At 43.3% G+C, this 25,839-nt stretch overlaps 1 protein-coding gene across 7 annotated transcripts in view; it reads right to left on the bottom strand.

Annotated features, from left to right (window-relative positions):
* The window catches only part of cep63 (centrosomal protein 63), a 151,445-nt gene that overhangs the window by 70,186 nt on the left and 55,420 nt on the right, over window positions 1–25,839 (bottom strand). For 6 of the 7 annotated variants that reach the window (XM_068041341.1, XM_068041344.1, XM_068041346.1 and 3 more), the window contains one exon: window positions 6,513–6,659. In XM_068041341.1, coding sequence (XP_067897442.1) covers window positions 6,513–6,659 — 147 coding nt within the window. The remainder of the gene's footprint in view (window positions 1–6,512; window positions 6,660–25,839) is intronic. The other variant, XM_068041345.1, reaches the window with a different exon arrangement.

Here is a 25,839-nt window from a genome sequence, read left to right as displayed (position 1 = left end):
ATGCAAGCATAATCCCCAGCTTCTTTTTTCTATTGCAAACTGTCATCTTAAACTCCTCTTCCCTGTCTCCTCCATTCTCACCACCAACATCAAATACGTGGAGGTTATCAACTTCTTTGTCACTAAGATCGAGACCATCTGATGAGCTACCACTGCCGTTTCCCTCCCTTGCCGTTTCCCTCCCTTCCATTCGTCCTCCACATCAAAATTCCTCGAAAGTTGCCCCCTGCCTTGGCCCTGAACTCGCATCTTTCTCTAGTTTCTCTCCTATTGCCCTTCATACCCTCTCCGGGGGAGGGTCCATGAGACCCACTTCCTATTCCCTTGACTCTATTCCCACTGAACCGCTGACCACCCAATCTCCGCTCCTGCTCCCCTTGTTTACCGATACTGTTAACAGTTCTTTCTTCAGGTGTTGCACTCTCACCTTTAAATCTGACATCATTACCCCCTCCTCAAAAAAAAACAACCCTTGACCCTACTGTCCTTGCAAACTATCACCCCGTCTCCAACCCCCCCTTCCTCTCCAAAATCCTCGAACATGTTGTTGCCTCACAAATCCATGCCCATCTTTCCCAGAACTCCACATTTGATTCACTGCAATCAGCTTTCCACCTCTGCCATAGCACCGAAGTGGCTCTTATCAAAATCACAAATTACATCCAATGTGACTCTGAGAAAGTTAAACTATCATTGTCGTTCCTGACCTGGCTGCAGGCATTGACATGGCTGACCACACCATCCTCCTCCAATGCTTCTCCGCTGCCATCCAGCTGAGTGGAACGGCATTCGCCTGGTTCCATTCTTAACTAATCGTAGCCAGAGATTCACTTGCAATGGCTTCTCTTGCTGCTTCCGCACCATTAACTCTGGTCTCCCTCAAGGATCTATCATTGCCCCCTCCTATTTCTCATCTACATGCTGCCCCTCAGTGACATCATCCAAAAGCTATTAATTCTACCCCTCTATCTATCAGAGACGAAATGAGACTGTTAGCAAACTTGGCCTTATATCTGACCCGGAGATGAGCTTCAGATCACATATCTGCACAAATCACTACGGCTACCAATTTCCACCTTCGTAACATGGCCTGACTTTGCTCCTGCCTCAGCTCATCTGCTGCTGAAACCCTCATTCATGCCTTTCTTCCTTCTAAACTTGACCATTCCAATGCTCTCCTGACCAGCCTCCTACATTCTATGCTTCATAAACTAAAACTCTGCTGCCTGTGTCCCTACCCGCACCAAGTCCCGTTTACCCATCATCCCTGTGCTCGCTGATCTCCTGGTAAAGCAACGCCTCGATTTAAAATTCTCATCCTCGTTTTCAAATCCCTACCTATCTCGATAATCTCCTCCCTACAAACCTCCAAGATAGCTGCACTCATCAAATTCTAGCCTCTTGGGTATCCCTAATTTTTTTTGCTCCATAACTGAGCTGTGACTTCAGCTGCCAAGGCCCTAAGCTCTGGAATTCCCTCCTTAAACCTCCCCAACTCTCTACTACCTTTTCTTCCTTTGAAAGGGTCCTGAAAGCCTACCTCATTGACCAAGCTTTTGGCCATCTGCCCGAATATCGCCTTATGTGCCTCAGTTTTTTTAATTTGTTTCATGGGATGTGGGCATCGCTTGCTAGGCCAGCATTTATTGCCAATCCGTAATTGCCCTTGAGAAGGTGGTGGTGAGCTGCCTTCTTGAACCACTGCAGTCCATGTGAGGTAGGTACACCCACAGTGCTTTCAGGGAGGGAGTTCCAGGATTTTGATCCTGTAACAGTGAAGGAACGGCGATATAGTTCCAAGTCAGGAAGGTGCGTGACTTAAGAGGAGAACTTACAGGTGGTGGCATTCCCATGCATCTGCTGCCCTTGTCCTTCTAGCTGGTAGAGGTCGGGTCTTTGAAGGTGCTGCCTGAGTAGCTTCAGTGCATTGCTGCAGTGCATCTTGTAGATGGTATACACTGCTGCCAAAGTGCGTCGGTGGTTGAGGGAGTGAATGTTGTGAACAGGGTGCCAATCAAGCGGGCTGCTTTGTCCTGGACAGTGTAGAGCTTCTCAATTGTTGTTTCAGCTGCACCCATCCAGGTAAGTGGAGAGTATTCCATCACACTCCTGACTTGTGCCTTGTAGATGGTGGACAGGCTTTGGGGAGTCAGAAGATGAGTTACTCACCACAGAATTCCAAGCCTCTGACCTGCTCTTGTAGTCACAGTATTTATATGGCTACTCCAGTTCAGTTTCTGGTCAATAGTAACCCGCAGGATGTTGATAGTGGGGGATTTAGCAATCGTAATGCCATTGAATGCCAAGGGGAGATGGTTAGATTCTCTCTTGTTGGAGATGGTCATTGCCCGGCACTTTTGTGGCACGAATGTTACTTGCCACTTATCAGCCCAAGCCTGGATATTGTCCAGGTCTTGCTGCATTTCTACACGGACTGCTTAAGTGTCTAATTTTAGTTTATAACATTTCTGTGAAGTGCCTTGGGACGTTTTAATTGTGTTAAAAGGTACTATATAAATAAAAGTTGGTGTTGTAATTATCCCCGGTGTCCTGGCCAATATTTATCCTTCAATCAACTTCACAAAAACAGATTATTCGGTCATTACCACATTTCTATTGGTAGGAGCTTGCTGTGTGCAGACTGGCTGCTGTGAACAGGCTCATGGGGTTAAGTGGCCTATTCCTGTTCCTATGATAAAATGCGAACAGAAATTGTATCACAAAAATAAAGAACACTCGAACACTAGCCCACCCAGTGGGTCTTCAAACTCCTAAAACAATTTCTTGGTACACTGTCCCACTGCCCAATTTGACAACAATTCACTCCCTTCACCAGGTATGTGTGTCTGTGACAAAATATGAGTATTAAGGCAAGATACAATGAACAGTTCAGAATTAGCAACCTATTTAACTGAAATTTTTGTTTTTTTAATATTCCTGAAAGCAACAGGTGTTAGTGATAAGCAGTGCACCATCCCATTTCAGGCACCAACTGACAGCATCAAGAACACACAATCATCACAAAGACCCTTGCATTTATATGGCGTCTCACATGCAGAAAAACATATGAGATGCTCACAGTAAGAAAAAAAAGTGGACACAGAGCAAAAGCAAGAGATAGCAAGAGGGCAGTGATCAAAGATTTGGCGAAAGAAGTGGGTTTTGTTGAGAGCTTTCAAAGGAGGAGAGGGAGATGCCGGTCAGAGGGTTCAGAAAGTGAACTTCAGAGCATGGGCCATAGGCAGCTGACGTGATTTTTGGCAGGGGCTAAGGGAATGGGGATGCACAGGAGGCCATAGTCAGAGGCATAAAGAGTTCAGGCAGGAGGAGTAAGTGCTGGAGGCAGTTGCAAAGATAGGGATGGATATCTATGGAGAGAATTAAACAGCAGGATGACAATTTTAAATTTGAGTAGCCAACATAGGTCGACAAGAACAAGGGTGATGGAAAAGTAGGATTTTCTGCAGCAAAGGGACTGGGTGGCAGAGTTTTGGATAAGCAAAAATTTACAGATGGTGGAGGATGCAAGATCAGCCAGGAAAGCATTAGAGGAAGAAAAAGGCGCAGATGAAATTTTCAGCTACAAATGGACTAGGGAAAGGGTGCAGGCTGGCAATAATGCAGAGCTGATGGAGAGCATATGGAGTTGGGAGCTCAGCTCAGGGTTGAATTTGCATCTATATAGCACCTTTAACTGTAAAAGTCCCAAGGTACTCCACATTAGGTTTAGCAAACAAATTTGACACCAAGTCATAGAAGGAGCTATGAGGACATAGGTAGGTTTTAAGGTTAAAAGAGGTAGAGGGGATTAGGGAGGAAATTCCAAAGCAGAGAGCATAGCCCCCGATGGTGGAATGTTTAAAATCGGGTTGTGCAAGAGGCCAGAGTTGGAGGAGTGAAGAAATCTTGCAGGGTTGTAGGGCTGAGAGAGGTCACTGAAATTGGGAAAGGCAAAGCCTGGATGAAAATTTTAAAAATTGAAGCATTGCCAGACCAGGAGCCAATGTAGGTCAGCAAGTACAGGGGCGATAGATGAATGGCACTTATTGTGAGTTAGAATACGGAACTGTGAAATTATCAACTCTAAAGCATGGATGAGGGTTTCTGCAGATGAACTGAGGTGGTGCGGAGTCAGCTGATGTCACGGAAGTGGAAGTAAGCGATCTTGGCGATGGCACTGATATGTAGTCGGATGCTCATCTTGGGGTCAAACATGAAACCAAGGTTGTAAACAGTTTGGTTCGGCCTCAGACAGTTGTCAGGGAGAGGGATGGAATCGGTGACCAGGGAATGGAGCTTGTGGCAGGGACTGAATACAACGGCTTTGGTCTTCCCAATTTTTATTTGAGAGGGATATCCTGTTTAACCAGTACTTTGATGTAGGACAAGCAATCTGACAAATCAGAGATAGTAGACCAGTTGACAGAGGTGGTCGTGAGGTAAAGCTGGGTGTCATCAGCATACATGTGGAAACTCAGGTTGCGTTTTTGGATGACGTTGCCCAAGGGGGCAGCATGTAGATGAGGAACAGGAGGGGGCCAAAGACTGATCCTTGGGGAACTGCAGAGGTAACGGTGCAAGAACGAGAGATGAACAGGATAACAACACGACAACAATCCAGTTCAGCTTGAGACAGAGGTGGAATCAGTGGATGCAGCGTTTGTGGCTGGGGACAATGACTTTTGTCTTCCCAATGTTTAGTTAGAGGAAGTTATGGCTCATACAAGACTAGATGTCTGACAGCATACAGGCAGTAGAGGAGTGAGCAGTTGTTGGACAGGTAGAACTGGCTATAATCAGGCACATGTGGAATCTGACCCTTTGCCTATGGATTATGTCACCACGGGGCATCATGTAGATGCGGAAGAGGAGGGGCCAAGGGTATCTCTTTGGAGGGCACCCAAGGTTGGCCGGAAACAGCCAATGGCTAGGCAGTTGGGAGGTCGTGAGGCTGTAAGAAGCCTGGGGCGGGGAGAAGGGGTAATAAAATTTGTTAACCCAGGGAAGGATACAGAAAGGAGGGCTGAAGCAGGGTAGTAGAATATGGGATGGTGACGATACAAGGAAGTGCTCGATGATGGCCTTGTCAATGATTGACCATGTGAGTAGAGAGGCCAGGGAGATGGTCTAGGAGGTGACTGTGAATATGGATAGCAGAGTTTAATATGATACTTGAAGGAAAAGAAGGTGAAGGGGGACAGGAGAAAAGTCCAAGTTGTGACTTGGTGATGAGGCCTATACCACCACTGAAGGAGTTTGGTAGGGGCGAGTGGTGGAAAATATAGCTTCAGTCAAAGCCAAGATGTCAACACAATCATCCACAATCAGGTTGTGTTTGGCAAGGGCTTTGTGTGTGAGAATGCAGACATTCGGTAGGGATATGTGAAGAGGGCCAGTGATTGATCTGCTGGCTGCAGTAACAGGTAGGATGAGGACAGAAAGAAGATTTGTTATCCCACCAGCAAGCATGCTGGGGCAGAAGGTTGGAGAGAACAATATGGGGCAGTTGGGGTTGCTGTTTGCAAGAAGGGAGCAACAGCTGCCACTGTGGGCCTGTCCAGAAAATATCAAGAGAGACACAGAAGGTAGATATGGGTTTACTCAAGAGGGATTCAAGCCTGGAATTATTGCAGGAGAGTATAATTGCAGAGTAGTGGTGCTGGGCTGGGGTTGGGTTGGAATGGGATGGACAGAGTTCCTGGGAGAAATCAAAGATAGCAGGACCAGGTGATGGAAAGGGAACAGGTTGAAAAGAGAGAGAGAACTAAATAATCAAGTATAACAATGGTCAGATAGATTAAATCACACCCCACTCTGCCCCATCCACACAAGTGCATCCTTACTACACCAGTTGGATATTTCCATTTCTCACACAAGTTATCCCTAACATCTCGCTCAAAGCTGTCAAAAGTGTAACAGATAATGGAAGCAAAGATAATGGTTCTAACCAAAGGTCACCAACCTGAAATGTAAATTCTGTTTCTCTCCACAGAAGTTGCCTGATCTGCTGAGTATTTTCAACATTTTCTATTTATATTTAATAAAGCTTTCAGTCCTTCCATATGGAAACGTTAATGACTTAATCAACGTAAGGACGTCAATTCCTCATTCACTGAGTCATACTAACCCTACCCCTACCTGTCACCTCCTCCCGCCCATTATGTCAAGTATAAAGTATCCATCATATGCACATATAACTCAGTAACTGGTGCAGTGCTCCCTTCAACCAGGAAAGTCAAAGTATTAAATATCAATGAACACTATACTTGAAAACTAAAAATTTGCAGGGCAAATAAGAGGAAAGAGCAGGGGAGTGGGATAAAATGGTTACTGTTTCAAAGAACCAGCAGAGACACGATGGGCCAAATGGCTTTCTTTTGTGATGTATGATTCTATGATTCATTGATATGCAGATGCTGCAAAAATAACTAGCAAAAAACAAAAAGAGTAGCGTTTTGGCTGTGAGCTTGTGTTCCTGCCATGGCTCTCTTCACAAATCTCTTGGTGCTTACCTGTGCTGAAGAAGTATGAAGTCTTCCTTGCAAATCACATCACCTTGGAGGCTTTCTTGGAATTTCACAGGTACCTGCTGGAGCTCAGCCTGGCTGTGGGAACTGTCACTGCATTGTTGCTCCAACAAGCTTTCTTCGAACAATCTGCTGGAATTCAGAGTAGAAAATATTTTTTAAAGTTCAGAAAAGTACTGAAGTAGATTAAACAAACATTGGACTCAATACTATAATTATTTCAATTTTTAAAGCTCCACTCTTTCAGCTGGTGAATGAGGCATTACACGAGGCAGGCAGCAAAGTAAAATTGATAATGTCTCATTGAAATATTCATTCAAAATGTATAATTCTGAAATACACGTCTTAGAATTTCTACATACATGCTTCCATTTAGGTTGTAAAACCTCTTCAGTGCAATACATTTGAGACTGATGCAACTCAGCTGCTACAACCATTGCAACTGAGAGTATAAACACACCTGAACATTTCAACGTCCAGTGCATTATGTACATACATTGCCACATGAACAGACTCAGCCTTTGTGCAGATGCTTCCATCCTTTATTTGTACCATTTTGATAAACGCCTACTTCCTTTCCTCACTGTACGAATTTTTATTGGGCAGAATTGAATTTTAAATTCTGAAATCAAATTTGGTTAGGCTAAAGAACATTGGCACACATTCTTTACAATGCTGTCCTTCAGATCTGGGAAGCATATTTTAGAAAAAGTGAGTATGCGAATTTATGGTTATAAGAGCAGGTCAGAGGCTGAGAATTCTGCAGTGAGTAACTCACCTCGTGACTCCCCAGAACACCATCTACAAGGCACAAGTCAGAAATGTATGGAATATTCTTTCAGCTCCAACAACACTCAAGAAGCTCAACATCATCCAGGACAAAGCAGCCTGCTTGACTGGCACCCCATCCACCACTTTCAAGATTTACTCCCTCCAGCACCGATGCACTGTGACAGCAGTGTGCACCATCCATAAGATGTACAACAGCAATTCACCAAGGGTCCTTTGACAGCACCTTCCAAACCTGTGACCTCAACCACCTAGAAGGACAAGGACAGCACATGCATGGGAACACCACCACCTGCAAGTTCCCCTCCAAGCCACACACCATCCTTACTTCGAACTATATCACTGTTCCTTCACTGTCACTGGGTCAAAATCCTGGAACTCCCTCCCTAACAGCACTGTGGGTGTACCTGCACCAGATAGACTGTAGTGGTTCAGGGCGGTAGCTCTCCACCACCTTCTCAAGGGCAATTAAGGTTGGGTAATAAATGTTGCCGTAGCCAGCAATGGCCACATCTCACAAACAAATAAAAAAAACTGTCTAACTGTCTCTTACCTAACCAATTACCAATTCCCTTCACAAGGTTACATTCAATTCTAAGTGTTCAGTTTTTATGATAATGTCTTGTGCAGAAGTGTGTCAATTTCCTTTGGAAATCCATTTCGAAAACCTCTATAGACACTTTCCTACCCACCAGGCCAGTGACTTGCTGAAAAAAATGTAATGAATTAGTCAGACATGACCAACTCATTACAAATTCATGCCAACTCTCCTCGATCAGATTGTACTTTCCCAAGTGCTTTGTCATATTGTTGCTGATGATAGTTACTAGTAACTGACGGTAAACTGAGGGACCTGCAATTACAGGTTTCTCCCTCCCTCCCTCCCATCTCAAATAATGGAGTGACATTTGCAATTTTCCAATCAACAGGCAGAACTCCTGAACCTAGAGCACACTGGAAAGTTACGATGAATACATTTGCCACTTTCCCTTATTTCTTTTAATTCTCAATGCAGCACGACTCAGATATTATGAAGTGTCAACCCAAATGGTGCACTCAGTCCTGGAATGGGATTTCAACCTACAATTTTTTGATTCAATTGTAAGCACCATTAGCACTTTTAGCTCGATTTTATGTAACTCATCATCTTTCTTCTTTGCCTGGGTACAGTATGGAAGGAAAACAAAGGCACATTGAATAGGCTTGTCAAATCTCACTCAGTTATAGTGAGTCACAATTTTTATGAATTTTTTTAACCTTTTCATTGTGAAAGAGCTCCCAGCTCAATTGCTTTTACCATCCCCAATAGGTTTGTAAATAATGTTGCAGTTCTTAAGTTCAATGTTTCAATAGTGCAACCTTTGATAATGAAGTATGTTTGCGTGCGCCTGGGTGAAAGAATAATTCCTTGCACAACCAGCTGGTGAAAGAAGGAATTACTGCACAAAGTTTTGAAAAACCTACAAATGCGGACCTAATAAGGGGAAAAAAAACTTGCATTAATATAGAGCTTCATTAGATCACACAAAAATACCTTAAAACGCTTCACATAATGCATTCCTTTAAAGTTTAATGAACATAGCAGCCATATTACACACAGTAAGATCCCACAAGTGGCAAAGGGGGTGAATGTTTTTTTGGTGGTATTGGCTGAGCAAAAAATGTTGAGATAGGGTACTGGAAGAACTCCCTACACTTCAAATAGTGCCCAGGGATATCTTTGTTTGCAGCTCCTGCGCACTCTTTAGAACTATGCCATTAAGTATTTATTGCCTTCCCCTATTCCTTCTGCTAAAACACATCACCTCACACTTGTCAGTATAAAATTTCATCTGCCACCTCTTTGCTCATTCTGCTAGCCTATCTATGTCCTGTTGCATAATACTGGTTTGCCAATGTGACATCGCTTCTTCAAAATAGTGCCACAGGATCTTGGTTTAAGATTTCGTCCAAAAGATGGCACCTCCAACAGTGCAGCAATCTCAATACTGCACTGGAGCGACAGCCTAGATTTTGCGCTCAAGTGTCTGGAATGGGGCTTAAGCCCACAACCTTCTGACTCAGAGGGGAGAGTGCTACAACTGATCCATGAGTGATCCACTGGTAAAGTGAATACTAAGTAATAAACACTAGTTATTAGCTCATTGTGACTATTTTGGTTTCCTGAAGAAATGCTGGATAAGTCTAATCAGACACTCCAATGCATATGATGAGAGCAAATAGAGAAATAGGGAGTGAGAGATGTTACAGATATATTGTAGACTCCCTCAACATGGCACATGGACTAAGGACCAAGTGCACCCTTCTGGTGAAGTGGGGGACAAATGGATCAGAATCTGCAAACATGAGATAAATAAGATATGCAGATGCACATGTAATATAAAATACATACATATTCAGTTACCAGTTTAAAATCACAAACTCATTTTATACCATACTTTTTAGATTTATATTTTGAAAAAATAAAATTATAGTTAATAAGCAAAATTTATGTCAATTTGGAAAGTAGAGTTGGTTTTGGCATAACGAGTTCTCTGCGGCTGTGGGGAAGTTTAAAATCAAGAGTCAGAGTCATTTACACACAGGAGGCTGCCATTCTGTCCATCAAGTCTATGCCGGCTCTCCATGGAGCTACTCAGTCAGTCCCACTCTCTTGTTCGATCCCCATAGCCCTGCAAATCTATTTCCTTGAAACAGCCATTCAACTTCCTCTTGAAGTCACTGATCGTCTCCGCTTGCACCACCCTTGTGGGCAGCGAATTCGAAGTCATTACCAACTGCCGCGTAAAAAGGTCTTACTCATATTCTCATTGCGTCTCTTGCCCAAAACTTTCAATCTGTGACCCCTAGTCCTTGTAACATTAGTTAATGGGAACAGTTTTTCCTTGTCTAACTTATCCAAGCCTGCCAAAATCTTGTACACTTCTATCAATCTCCTTTGTTCGAAGGAGAAGAACATTAGTTTTTCCAACCTAACCTTGTAACTAAATTCCCCATCACTAGTATCATTCTGGTAAATCTCCTCTGGACCCATACATGCTTCCTAAAGTGTGGTGAGCAGAACTGGATGCAATAGTCCAATTGGGGCCTATTCAGAGCTTTATAAAGGTTCAGCAAAACTTCCATGCTTTGGTACTCAATGCCTCTGTTCATGAAGGCGAAGATCCCATATGATTTGTTAACCACTCGCTCAGTATGTCCTGCCACATTCAAAGACCGATGCACATGCACCCCAGGTCCTTTTGCTCCTGCGCACTCTTTAGAACTATGCCATTAAGTATTTATTGCCTTCCCCTATTCCTTCTGCTAAAACGCATCACCTCACACTTGTCAGTATAAAATTTCATCTGCCACCTCTCTGCTCATTCTGCTAGCTTAAGTCCTGTTGCAGGTGGTTCATAACAGCGGTTTGCCACACCTCCAAGTTTGGTGTCATCACAAATTTTGAGATATGATTCCAAGATCCAAGTCATTTATATATAGCAAAAAAAAAGCAGTGGTCCCACCACTGATCCTTGGGGAACACCACTGTCTACCATGCTCCAGTCTGAAAAAGAACCATTTACTCTGACTCATTGTTTTCTGCCTTTAAGTCAATTTTTTATCCAACTGGACACTGATCCTCCTATTGTGTGAGTCTCAATTTTGTTAACCAGCATTTTTATGTGGTATCCTATCAAATGCTTTCTTAAAATCCTTATAAACAACATCACAGAATTGTTACAGTGCAGAATGAGGCCATTCGGCCCATCGTGTCCACACAGGTGGTCTGAAAGAGCAACTCCCTCTGTTCCATTCCCCCGCCTTCTCCCCAAAACCCTGCACATTATTCCTTTTCATATAACTGTCTAATTTCCTTTTGAATGCTTCAATTGAACCTGCCTCCACCACACTCTCAGGCAGCAGTGGGCGGCACAGTGGCGCAGTGGTTAGCACCGCAGCCTCACAGCTCCAGCGACCCGGGTTCAATTCTGGGCACTGCCTGTGTGGAGTTTGCAAGTTCTCCCTGTGTCTGCGTGGGTTTCCTCCGGGTGCTCCGGTTTCTTCCCACATGCCAAAGACTTGCAGGTTGATAGGTAAATTGGCCAGTAGCAATTGCCCCTAGTATAGGTAGGTGGTAGGGAAATATAGGGACAGGTGGGGATGTGGTAGGAATATGGAATTAGTGTAGGATTAATATAGATGGGTGGTTGATGGTCGGCACAGACTCGGTGGGCCGAAGGGCCTGTTTCAGTGCTGTATCTCTAAAAAAAATCTAAGCATTCCAGACCGTAACCACTCTCTGCGTGAAAAAGTTTTTCCTCATGCCACTTTTGCTTCTCTTACCAATTACGTTAAATCCGTGCTCTCCCGTTCTCGAATAGGAACAGTTTCTCTCCATCTACTCTGTCCAGATCCCTCATGATTTTGAATACCTCTATCAAATCACCTCAGAGCCTTCTGTTCTCCAAGGCAAACAGTCCTAACTTCTCCAATCTATCTACATAACTGAAATTCCTCATCCCTGGAACCATTCTCGCGAATCTTTTCTGTACTCTCTCCAATGCCCTCACATCTTTCCTCAAGTGCGGCGCCCAGAATTGGACGCAATATTCCAGCTGAGGCTGAACTAGTATCTCATACAAGTTCATCATAACTTCCTTGCCCTTGTACTCTACGCCCCTATTAATAAAGCCCAGGATACTGTATGCTTTAATCGCTCTCTCAACCTGTCCTGCCCCCTTCAATGACTTATGCACATATATACCTAGGTCCCTCTGCTCCTGCACCCCCTTTAGAATTGTACCCTTTATTCTATACTGTCTCTCCATGTTCTTCCGACCAAAATGAATCACTTCACATTTCTCTGCATTGAACTTCATCTGCCACCTGTCTGCCCATTCCACCAACTTGTCTATGTCCTTTCGAAGTTCTACACTATCCTCCTCACAGTTCACAATGCTTCCAAGTTTCATATCATCTGCAAACTTTGAAATTGTGCCCTGTACACAAAGGTCTAGGTCATTAATATATATCAGGAAAAGTAAGGATCCCAAACCAATCCCAGGGAAACTCCACTACAAACCTTCCTCCAGCCCGAAAGACATTGATTAACTACTACTCCTTGTCTCCTGTCACTCAGCCAATTTCGTATCCATGTTGCTACCGTCCCTTTTATTCCATGAGCTACAAGTTTGCTCACAAGTCATGTTGCACTGTAATCAAATGCCTTTTGAAAGTCCATGTACACCACATCAACAACATTACCCTCATCAACCCTCTCTGTTACCTCCTCAAAAAACTCCAGCAAGTTAGTCAAACATGATTTTCCCTTATGGAATCCATGCTGGCTTTCCTTTATTAACTCACATTTTTCCACGTGACTATTGATTTTGTCTCTATTTTTTCTAGAATTTTTCCCACCATCAAAGTTAAACTGACTGGCCTGTAGTTGCTGGGCTTATCTTTACACCCTTTTTTGAACAAGGGTGTAATGTTTGCAATTCTCCAGTCCTCCAGCACCACCCCTGAGTCCAAGGAAGACTGAAAAATGATGGCCGGTGCCTCTGCGATTTCCACCCTCACTTCCTTTAGTATCCTTGGATGCAACTCATCCAGCCCTGGTGCTTTATCCACTCTAAGTTCAGACAGCCTATCTAATACTTCCTCTTTACCAATTTTAAACCCCTCTAGTGTCTGACTTACCTCCTCTTTCAACATTGCCTGGGTTGCATCTTCTTCCTTGGTAAAGACAGATGCAAAGTATTCATTTAATACCTCAGCTGTGCCCTCTGCCTCCGTGTGTAAATCCCCTTTCTGGTCCCTAAACAGTCCGACTCCTCCTTTTACTACCCTTTTACAATTTATATGCCTAAAGAAAACTTGGGGATTTCCTTTAATGTTAGCTACCAGTCTCTTTTCATACTTACTCTTTGCTTCTCTTATTTGCTTTTTCACTTCCCCTCTGGACCTTCCATATTCAGCCTGGTTCTCAATAGTATTTTCTACCTGGAATCTGTCATAAGCACACGATTTCTTCTTTATCTTAATCTCTACCTCTTTTGTCATCCAGGGAGCTCTGAATTTGTTTGCCTTACTTTTCCCCTTCGAGGGAACATACCTTGACAGTGCCTGAACTATCTCTTCTTTGAAGGTAGCCCATTGTTCATCTACCGATTTTCCTGCCAGCTTTTGACTCCAATTTATTCGCCCTAGCTCCATTCTTACCCCACTGAAGTTGGCCTTCCCCCAATTAATTATTCTTACCTTGGATTGCTCGTTGTCCTTTTCCATAACCAGCCTAAACCTTGTGATATAATGTTCACTATCCCCGAAATGTTCTCTGATTGATACTTGATCCACTTGGCCTGCCTCATTCCCAAGAACCAGGTCTAGCAGTGCCTCCTTTCTCTTTGGACTAGCAACATACTATTGTAGAAAAAATTCCTGAACACACTCTAGGAACTCTTGCCCCTCACTGCCCTTTACACTACTGTTATCCCAGTCTATGTTTGGATAAATAAAGTCCCCCATTATAGCTACCGTATAAGTTTTGCACGTTTCTGCAATTTCCTTGCAAATTTGTTCCTCCATGTCCTTCCCACTAGCTGGTGGCCTAGAGACAAACCTTCTCTATTACTTCATCAAAAATTCAATTAGATTAGTCAAGCATGATCTGCCTTTTACAAATCCATGCTGGCTATCCTTAATTAACTGGAACCTCTCAAAGTGTCTGTTGATCTTTTTCCCTGACATGTTTCTAAAGCCCTATTCATCAGTGATGTTTAACTAACTGGCCTGTAGTTGCTAGGACCTTTCTTGAATAAGGATGTCACATGTGCTACTCGCCAATCCTCTGGCACCTCCCCTGTATCCAGGGATGATTGGAAGATTATGGCAAACCCTTTCGCTATCTCCATCCCCACTTCCTTTTAGCAATCTTGGATGCTAGCCATCCAGACCAGGTGACTTATCTACCCTAAGCATAGTCAGCCTTTTTAGAACATCACTCCCTCCCCTCAATTTTTAGCCTATACATTGCCTCCACTCTCTTTGCTTCTACCGATATTTTGTCAGATTCCACTTCCTTAGTGAACACCGTGTGAAGTACTCATTAAGTATATCAGCCTTGCCCTGCGCCTCGAAGCACATATTACCCTCTTTGTCCCTAATTGGCCCCAACCCACTTCTTTCTACGGGTCAGGCAAGCCCTCCACCAGCCAAGAATGAGGAAAATAATTTTGCCACATGAACATTGATTTTAAACTGTTGATGGTGAAGAAAGAACTTGTTTTAAAAAACAATTGGAGACTTTGGCTGGAGAGAGACATTAGCATATCCACAGACAGTATTTCAAAGGACAAAGGGGCTATTCCCTGCTCCAATTTAATCCACAATTAACTTTTGATTACCAGATGTTGAAGGTGGAAAGACGAGCATTCCAGATTAACTGCTAAAATGGCCGAATACACAAACAGATGTGGTCAGGTCAGTTTAGGCACATGACTGACTGATAGAGTTTTTTGAATTTAGAACTTGCCAGAGGAAAAAACTCAGAATGCTTTTTGCTCCTGGACTGAGAACAACTCTCTCCTGTCTGTTCTCATCTCACTCTCACCAGTTTTGAAAACCGCTGAAGACATATTAGATTAGAGATACAGCACTGAAACAGGCCCTTCGGCCCACCGAGTCTGTGCCGAACATCAACCACCCGTTTATACTAATCCTACACTAATCCCATATTCCTACCAAACATCCCCACCTGTCCCTATATTTCCCTACCACCTACCTATACTAGTGACAATTTATAATGGCCAATTTACCTATCAACCTGCAAGTCTTTTGGCTTGTGGGAGGAAACCGGAGCACCCGGAGAAAACCCACGCAGACACAGGGAGAACTTGCAAACTCCACACAGGCATATGTACATATGAACTCCAAGAGAGAAAAGTCTCTTACAGTGAACAAGGTTTAAGAAGAATACTGGACCCCAACGAAAAGCAAGACTACCTACAATCAAGGACCCTACAGCGAGCTCGAAGCACAGTTAAAAAAAAAAATCTTCAGAAATTGCCTCAAACCTCTCCATTTTATTTTTCTTCTCTTTTCTGTCTCTATTTGCAAGTGCGTATCATGTATGCATGCTCCCCTGGGCCACAGCGTGTATCCATAGGTGTTGACCGAATTAGAGTTTAAGTTTAAGGTTTAATAAATTTCACTTTTCTTCTTTCAACCTAAGAAAACATGGTGTGCTCATTTCTTTGCCTCATCATTGGAAATCTGTAAACAAGGATTCACAAAGGGGGAGCTCAAAACACAGTGTGTTTAAAATTAAAAGCAAAATACTGCGGATGCTGGAAATCTGAAACAAAAACAAGAAATGCTGGAATCACTCAGCAGGTCTGGCAGCATCTGTGGAAAGGGAAGCAGAGTTAACGTGTTTAAAATTAAACCCTGTTACAATAAGACCAGGTGAAGACCGTAAAAGACCCCTAGACACCTTTCTCATCTGGTCGTAACACTACCCAATTACTATTTACATGCCGGTAGAAGATTTTTGGGCTCCCATTTATGTTCTGCCATTCTATTCTCATATTCTGTTTTTGTCAGTCTTACTTTCCTCTTCACTTCCCCTCTCAACTTATTGTATATGGCCTGGTTCTCACTTGAAGAATTCACCTGATACGCCACATACACCCTCTTTTTTGTTTCATCCTAATCTCTACCTCCCTCGTCATCTAAGGATCGCCGTTATTGGTTCCCTTACCTTTGTTGGAACGTACCTAGCCTGTACCAGAAGCATCTCTTCCTTAATCATCACCCATTGTTCCAATATAGCTCTTCCGGTCAGTCTTTGGTTCCATTCTACCTTGGCTAGATCCCTTCTCATTGCATTGAAATGAGCTGTCTTCCAAACTAGACATTCCACCTTTTGTTCCTTGCTTTTCTGCATTACTAGTCTAAACCTTATGATACGATGATCACTCTTACCCAAGGGCTCCTCCAGAGACATTTGTTCCACTTGGCTCACCTCATTTCCCAGCACCAGATCCAGCAATGAACATACGAATTAAGAGCAGGAGTAGGCCACTCGGCCCTGCTCCGCCATTCAATAAGATCATGGCAAATCAGATTGTAACCTCAACTCCACATACCCCCCTGCCCCCAATAACCTTTCACCCCCCCTTGCTCATCAAGAATCTATCTGTCTCTGCCTTAAAAATATTCAAAGACTCTGCTTCTACTACCTTTTGAGGAAGAGAGTTCCAAAGACTCACGACCCCGAAAGAAAAAAATTCTCCTCATCTCTGTCTTAAATGGGTGACCCCTTATTTTTAAACAGTGACCTCGAGTTCTAGATTTTCCCACAAGCGGAATCATCCCTTCCACATCCAACCTGTCAAGACCCCTCAGAATCTTATATGTTTCAATCAATTTTACTCTGCTAAACTGCAGCAGATACACGCCTAGCCTGTCCAACCTTTCCTCATAAGACAACCCGCCCATTCCAGTTATTAGTCCAGTAAGCCTTCTCTGAACTTCTTCTGACGCATTTACATCCTTCCTTAAATATAGAGACCAATACTGTACAGTACTCCAGATATGGTCTCACCAATGCCTTGTATAGCTGAAGCATTGCCTCCCCATTTTTGTGTTCAATTCCCCTCGCAATAAATGATAACATTCTATTAGCTTTCCTGATTACTTGCTGCACCTGCATACTAACCTTTTGCTTTTCAGAGCTCTGCAATCTCTCACCATTTAGATAATGTATTTTTCATTCTTCCTGCCAAAATGGCTCTTTTCTAGTTGGACTGAGAACATACTAATCAAGGAAGTTCTCCTGAACACATTTTAGAAATCCCCCCCCAACCCCACCTTATTATCCTTTACTCTAAAATTATCCCAATCGATATTTGGGTAATTAAAATCCCCCAGTATCACCACTCTATAGTTCTTATACATCTGTGATTTCCCTGCAGATTTGCTTCTCAATCTCTCTTGCACTATTTGGAGACCTACAGAATACCTCGAGTAACGTAATCATACTCGTTTTGCTTTTCAACTCTAACCAAATGAATTCCATCCTTGCCCTTCAAGGACATCCTCTCTTTCCAAGACTGTAAAGTCTTCCCTAATCAATACTGCCATGCCACCTCCCTTTTTTACCTTCTCTACCTTTTCTTAACACTTTATATCCTTGTATATTAAGCACAATGCAACCACTGGCGTAATTACAGCGCAACATCAAGGTGCCAGAGGATCAAGTGAAAGAAGGGATGAGTTCATACAGTTTTAGCGACCAAAATATTGCACCGCAAGCTATCACTGCCCAACATAGATTCCTTAAAACTATTTTCCTGAGATGCAGTCAATATCGCATTACTTCCTAGTGAAACCAAACCTACAGACAGCCTCTGCAAGCTTAAACAATCTGATGCCTGTTGCGATAGTGCTTTAATACTAGTTAACATAACTACTGAATATGTAAATAGTTTAGTAGACATCATCACAGGAAGTGATGCAAGTTAACATGTGATACAATAGTTGGAGCAATGTTAGTCAGCAGGTAGCACATGTATCGAAAAACTCTCTTAGATCCTGTTCTTCTTCAATAAAAAACCCTTTGGTTAGTATACCAATCATTGTTATAGTGATTGGTGTGTTTGTGTTAAGAGCCAATAACACAATATGGTGGCACTGATGCAGATATGCACAGCTTGTTAGCAGTAGTCTTTTGACATTGTGACAGCAATCACAAGCACAACATTGTGGACAATAGGATAAGTCATAAAAGCCTGGGACGACCCTAAAAACAGCTGGAAGCAGCAGCAGCAGCATTGAGATTTAAGAACGGATTCGAAAATCACCCTCAAGAATTGGTACGCCCAGAGAGCGAGTAAACAAAAGGGGAATTTTATTGGAACAGTAGTCGACCTGAAAGGCAGTGTTCCGGCAGAAAGGTGTTCAGAAAAAAAGTCGATCCAAATCAGGGCTGCGAGGCTGCACCGTCATTAACATCTTGAGTTTCTCGCCAAAAACAGCTCTGTGGGCAGAGTCTCCCCGTGCAGAGACTGGAAGCACACGCTGCAGACACACAGCTCGGTGTGGCAGAGGTCCAGTGCTGCAGGTGCAGCAGACCTGCATTCTTTTTTCCTTGAAGGAAAGTCATTAAGGGAAAGATAGGTTGAGAGGAAAGCCCTGGCAAAAAGAATTCTTGTGAATCAAGAAATTTTGACTGCACGACAACAAAATATCCTGCTATAAATTGGATGGTTCTGGATGTCCTTGATGAATTCCAGCATATGGAGTTATGCTTTTTAGACCTTGCAGTCACAGAACCCAACAAGCAAGCAATAAAAATAAAGAGAGAGAGATTGACAATGAAGGTCTCCATCACATCAACACTTGCCATAAGCAGACCAGAAAGACCCATCTAAATTCTGGATAAGGTTAGAAAATTAAGCGTCAAGGTCAACTTCAGAATCCATCATCTCGAACTGATGGCTGCTAAACAACAGCCCAAAGAAACTAGTTTGTCAGGAGATGTCATGATAAAGGCAAAGATTGCAATTTCACAGATGCAGAAGTCAGAATAATGGAGATGGTAATTGGATCAACTCCAATAGAGGCATTTCAAAAGGATCTGCTTGATAAGATAAAAAAGGATTCAACATCGACAAAGATGGCAGAAAATACGAAGCCATAGCTACAAGCAGGCAATATATAAAAGCGCTTGGAGCAGCAGCAACCATAGATGAAGTAGCCAAGGCAGCTCGACAGAGCAAGGCATGCGGCAAGTGTGGTCTCATGCATCAGCCACGAAACTGTCCTGCATTCAGATACCTAAAGGGACACTGGGCAAGACTGTGTAGAAAATCTGGCAGCGAAGCAGCAGTCAGAAACCACAGCTCAACAAAAAGCAGACACTGCCTAGTGGCAAGAATAAAGAAAAGAGTTCACCAAGTACCATTTCAAATACAGACATTTCCGCAAGGTAGGCAGAGACCTGGACAGCAAAGATAGCACTGAAAGAGGCAAACTCAAGCCAGGATGTGAACAAGCTTTCCATACAGTGACAGTCCACAGCATATAGATGCAATCACACAACTGGAAGCTTTCAGGACAGTTGGAAATTATATATCCTAACAAAAGTGGCAAGCACAAGCTTTGACTGAAGATAGATACTGCAAGTGCAAACATTTTGCCATATTCAAAGACATGTACCCAGCAAAGTGGGAGTCTATGTTCCAGCCAACAAGAACTATATTCACCGCATATAACAGTTCACCATCTACTGCTTGGGAGCATTGACACTGCAGTGCAGATATGGAAGTTCTGCATAGTTGCCACAAGTCTTCTATGTTGTTGACACCAGTAGTCCAGTGGTGGCCGGACTACAAGTATGCAGTGAACACCAGATTGTGACGATTCACAAGATCAGTAAAGCACCAATGCTAGATAGTCAAGGCAAGTATGACCCTATTGATTCTATTCAAGATCAGCAACAGAAATACGCAGACAGATTTGACACAGTGGGTAGTTTTATAGGCGATGCCACTCTTCACCTGAAAGACTATACAGTTCCCTCCACTGACCCACCATGGAAATACAATGTCCACATACAGGACAAATTAAAGGCTGCACTTGACACGATGGAATGACAATGGATTAATCACTGTGCTCAGCAACACATGGATTGGTGGAGCTCTATAACCACAGTAATTAAGAAAGATGGTACCATTGCAGTATGCTTAGATCCCAAAAGATTAACTGGATCACTCAAAAGGTGTCTTCACAAGCTTCCTACTTCAGAGGAGCTCAACCCAAGGTTTGCTGGAGCCAAGTTCTTCTCAAAGTTGGACGTGAAACATGGTTATTGGTCAGTATTCACAGGAACTAACAACTTTCAGGAGACCATTTGGGAGGTATTGCTTTCTATGGTCACCATTGCCACTGTCAGTGAGTCAAGACCTGTTCCAACAACATATCGGTCACAATACCGACAGTATTCCTGGCTGTGTTTGCATTGCGATGACACAGCAGTCATGGGAAGTACCAAGAAGAATCTTCACATTCGAATGGAGACGGCTAGAAGGGAAGATCTTGTGTCGTCATGTTTAATAGAAAAAATGTGCCATCAATGTGAACCATACTAATTTCTTCCGTTCAATCTATTCTGACAATGGAATACAATCAGATCCCAGTAAAGTTGAGGATGTACAATCAATGCCTCCTCCCCAAGATAAAGATACAGAGGTGTTTGGGTCTGTTTAACTTCTCAGCACCAGATATCTCGAATTTCCCTGAGAAAGCATCATCACTGAGTGAACTTCTCAAGAAAGATATGCTATTCTTGTGGCATGAAGATCATCAACATGTGTTCAATTCATTAAAACGGTCATTTTCTCCTGAAGCAGGTTTACTACAACACAAGGAAAGAAACTACATTGGACATAGATGCTTCACAAAAGGGTCTCCAAGCATTACTGTTACAGGAAGGTAGACCAATTGTGTTCAATTCTAAAAATTTGTCTCCCACTCAGGCAAACTAGTCAAACATAGAAGAAACACTGGCACTAGTTTTTTTTTTAATTCATTCATGGGACGTGGGCATCGCAGGCTAGGACAGCATTTATTGCCCATCCCTAATTGCCCTTGAGAAGGTGCTGGTGAGCTGCCTTCTTGAACCGCTGCAATCCATGTGGGGTAGGTACACCGACAGTGCTGTTAGGAAGGGAGTTCCAGGATTCTAACCCAGCAACAGTGAAGAAACAGTGATACAGTTCCAAGGCAGGATGGTGTGTAGCTTGGAGGGGAACTTGCAGGCGGTGGTGTTCCCATGCAACTGCTGCCCTTGTCCTTCTAGTTGGTAGAGGTCGCGGGTTTAGAAGGTGCTGTCTAAGGAGCCTTGGTGCATTGTTGCAGTGCATCTTGTTGGTGGTACACACTGCTGTCACTGTGCGTCGGTGATGGAGGCAGTGAATGTTCATGGATGGGTGCCAATCAAGCAGGCTGCTTTGTCCTGAATGGTGTCGAACTTCTTGAATGTTGTTGGAGCTGTACCCATCCAGACAAGTGGAGAGTGTTCCATCACATCCCTGATTTGTGCTTTGTAGATGGTGGACAGGCTCTGGGGAGTCAGGAGGTGAGGTACTCGCCGCAGGATTCCCAGCCTCTGACCTGCTCTTGTAGCCACTGCATTTATATGGCTACTCCAGTTCAGTTTCTGGTCAATGGTAACCACCAGGATGTTGATAGTGGGGGATTCTGTGATCGTAATGCCATTGAATGTCAAGGGGAGATGGTTAGATTCTCTCTTGCTGGAGATGGTCATTGCCTGGCACTTGCGTGGCGCAAATGTTACTTGCCACTTATCAGTCCAAGCCTGGATATTGTCCAGGCCTTGCTGCATTTCTACACGGACTGCTTCTGTATCTGAGGAGTCGCGAATGCTATTGAACATTACGCAATCATCAGCGAACATCCCCACTTCTGACCTTATGATGGAGCGAAGGTCATTGATGAAGCAGCTGAAGATGGTTGGGCCGAGTTCACTACCCTGAGGAACTCCTGCAGTGATCTCCTGGAGCTGAGATGATTGACCTCCAACAACCACAAAATGAAAAGTAAAAACTTCAGCATAATTACAATCTCGACAGATTGCTAACATAGAATGTTGATGGTGTACGGAATGCAAATATTAGAACTTTGGCTATCACCTCATGCTTTTGACTAGTTTGGGCCAAGATTCTAGTTCAGACTAGTTACCCTCCCTTGCGCTAGGTACGACTCCAACCAGCAGAGGGCTTTCCCCGATTCCCATTGACTCCAGTTCTGCTAGGTAGCCTTGATGCCAGACTCAGTCAAATACTGCCTTGACGTCAAGGGCAGTCACTCTCGCCTCATCTCTGGAGTTCAGCTCTTTTGTCCATGTTTGAACCATGGCTGGAATGAGGTCAGGAGCTGAGTGGCCCTGGCGGAACCCAAACTGAGCATCACTGAGCAGGTTATTGCTAAGCAAGTGCCACTTGATGGCACTGTCGTCGACACCTTTGAGAGTAGACTGATGAGGCAGTAATTGGCTGGGTTGGATTTGTCCTGCTTTTTGTGTACAGGGTTACCTGGACAATTTTCCACATTGTTGGGTAGATGTCAGTGCTGTAGCTGTACTGGAACAACTTGGCTAGGGGCATGGCAATTTCTTGTCTTCAGTACTAATGCCGGAATGTTGTCAGGGTCCATAGCCTTTGCAGTATCCAGTGCCTTCAGTCCTTTCTTGATATCACGTGATGCTGGGGACTTCAGGAGGAGGCCGAGATGGATCATCCTCTCAGCACTTCTGGCTGAAGATTGTTGCAAATGCTTCAGCCTTATCTTTTGCAATGATGTGCTGGGCTCCCCCATCATTGAGGATGGGGATATTTGTGGAGTTACCTCCTCCAGTTAGTTGTTTAATTGTCCACCACCATTCACGACTGGATGTGGCAGGACTGCAGAGCTTAGATCTGATCTGTCGTATCCATGCCAGCCGAAAAACGTCCCACCCATTCTAATCCCACCTTCCAGCATTTGGTCCATGGCCCATAGCATCATATGTGCGCAAAGTGGGCTGGAAATCACGTTACATCATCTCCATACTATCCAAGATCAAATGAACTCACAAAAAGGATGGTGTGGACGGTAAAGTCACTAATCTTGAAATGTAAGGAGACTAATCAAGACATTCAAATAGTAATGTTGCACCTACGAGTAACACCACAAGATACGAGATTATCAACCCCAGCAGAGATCGTGTTTGGAAAGTAAGTTAGGACAACTCTTCCAAGTCATCATCTGATCAGATCGTTGTCAGTCCGAGATAGATTTTTGGCAAGATAAGAGAAATTGAAAATCACACATGACAAGCATGCAGACGTGGTTACCTCCTCTACAGACTGGACAGAAGGTCAGAGTGATCCAGACACAAAAGAAGACATGGTTCCCTGCAGAACTGTCAAAGATCTGTAATGAGCCATGGTAACTCGAGGTTACCACCCCAAATGGAGCGACTTTGAGGAGGAATAGATGTCAGCTGAGAGAGTTATCCAACAGTATCATAGCTAACACTCCTGTAGCGTCAAGAAAATGTTCACATTCAAGTTCTAAGAGTGGGGTTAAGGAAGATGACAGGTACAACACTCATGTACAAGATAATTGTCAGTCTAGACCTACGAGTCAAGAGAAAATAATTGACAATTCCAGATCTCAGCAGTGTTTCACTGTTACCAGATCAAGGTGCATCAGTAGACCATCTGTACGTTTCAGAAACACTTGAGTAGTTAATGTGAGAATTCAACATGTGTAAATGCAATTCACAATTATCCTATTTCATTATATACATAGCTTATAACTTATGTATTTTTTTTAATTTAAGGAGACAAGGACGTTGTGATATTGCTTTAATGCAATAACATACTACTGAATATGTAAATAGTTTAATTTACATCATCACAGGAAGTGATGCAAGTTAACAGGTGATGCGATAGTTTGGAGTCGTGTTAGTCAGCAGGTAGCAGATGTATTGAACTGCTCTTCTAGAATCCTGTTATTCGTCAACAAAGAACCCTTCGTTTAGTTTATCAAACGTTGTCATAGTGTTTTGTACGCTTGTGTTAAGAGCCAATAACACAATGATGTCCACTTTATATCATGTTACAACTAGGTGAGAAAGGTGGCTGGGGTCTTTTACTGTCTTCAACTGGTCTTATTGTAACAGGGTTTAATTTTAAACACACAGTGTTTTGAGCTCCCCCTTGGTGACTCCTTGTTCACCACTTTCCAATTGGAAGGCAAAGAAATGAGTACACCAGGTTTTCTTAGGTTTAAAGAAGAAAAGTTAAATTTATTTCACTTACTTTAATTCAAAATCGGTTAACGCCTGTGGATATATGACACGGCCATGCTAACATGCACATGTGATACACACATGCCAATAGGGACAGAAAAGAAAAGAAAAAACAAAATGGAGAGGTTTGAGGCAATCTCTGAAGAGGATTTTTTTTTTTACTGTGCTTCGAGCTCGCTGTAGGGTCCTTGATTGCAGGTTGTGTTGCTTTTCGTTGGGGCCCAGTATTCTTATTAAACCTTGTTCACTGTAGGAGACTTTTCTCTCTTGGGGTTCATATCACTTCAATGGTTTCCAAAGCTGGTGCAAGCGAGATGAGAGCAGACAGGAGAAAGGTCTTTTCCAGTCTAGGAGCAAACAGCTTTCTTATTTTTAACCCTGTGGCCAGTTCAAATTCAAAAAACTCTAACAGTCAGTTAGTCATGTGACTAAACTGGTCTGACCATGTTTGTTTGTGTATTCGGCCATCTTAGTAGTTAACCTGGAATGCCTCGATGTCTGGTAATTAAAAGTTCTTTGTGGGTTAAGTTGGAGCAGGGTGTGGCCCCTTTGTCCGTTCCAAGTACTGTCTGTTACTATGCAAATATCTTTCCAGTCAGGGGCTTGGCAATTCCTTGTAAATCTCTTCTTTTCTCAGCCACAATTTGAAGTTTTAATGTTCATGTGGCGAAATAATGTGTGCCTCAGTCTTGGCAGGTGTGGGGCTTGCCTGACAATCAAGTAAAGCAATGTGTTAGCTGATCTCAACTGGTGCCGCAGCAGAGGCTGATGAAATGCAAGGCAACAGCCAGGAATCCCACTGATGTGCAAATGTGGATATCCAGTCAGATCAGGATTCGACTCATCTGTCCACATCGTTTAACACTACATCAATATGCAGCACATAGGCACAGACGCAAATAGGTGAGGAAGAGAGAGTGTGGCTGCGAGTTGCGCATGATACCATACCCCAGCAGCAATTTCTTCCTTCAGGATGACAGGAAAACACCCTCTAACGCATCTATTGCTAAAGAGTGATGACCAAGGCCAGAAGGGAATAGCTAGAGCAAATGGGGTGCATTTAAAGAACAATTCACTGATTTTAAAAAACATACTTTGTTTCTGGACTTGAGTTGAGCTCCTGTTAAAATACTGTATGCAGTTTTGGTCTGCTCAAATGGTGGATGATATTGAGGCTTTTGAAAGGGTATCACACAATTAATTCACAGTTTAAAGCGTCTTAAAGATAGGCTTAAAGAGCTAGGACTATGAACATATGAATTAGAAGCAACAGTAGGCCACTGTGCCCCTCGAGCCTGCTCCGCCATTCAATATGTTCATGGCTGAACTGATTCCTCCGCATTACCACCTACCCTCGATAACCTTCCCCCCCACCTTGCTTATCAAGAATCTATCTACCTCTGCCTTAAACATATTCCAAGACTCTGCTTCCACCGCCTTTTGAGGAAGAGAAAGAGGCTTTAGAATGATCTCCTTCTGCGCTGTAGCAATTCTGTGATTTGATTGAAATTTATAAGATGATGACAGAACTAGATTGTATTTGAGGAGATAATTTGTTTCAACTAAATAGGTAAGCACGAACACAGGCACAATCTCAAATTATGTACAGACAGATCTATGTTAGATGTCAGGAGGTGGTTCTTTTCCCAGAAACAA

Source organism: Heterodontus francisci, chromosome 11 (assembly GCF_036365525.1).
Source record: "Heterodontus francisci isolate sHetFra1 chromosome 11, sHetFra1.hap1, whole genome shotgun sequence".
Classification (NCBI taxonomy): domain Eukaryota; kingdom Metazoa; phylum Chordata; class Chondrichthyes; order Heterodontiformes; family Heterodontidae; genus Heterodontus; species Heterodontus francisci.
This window is presented reverse-complemented; position numbering and strand designations above follow the sequence as displayed.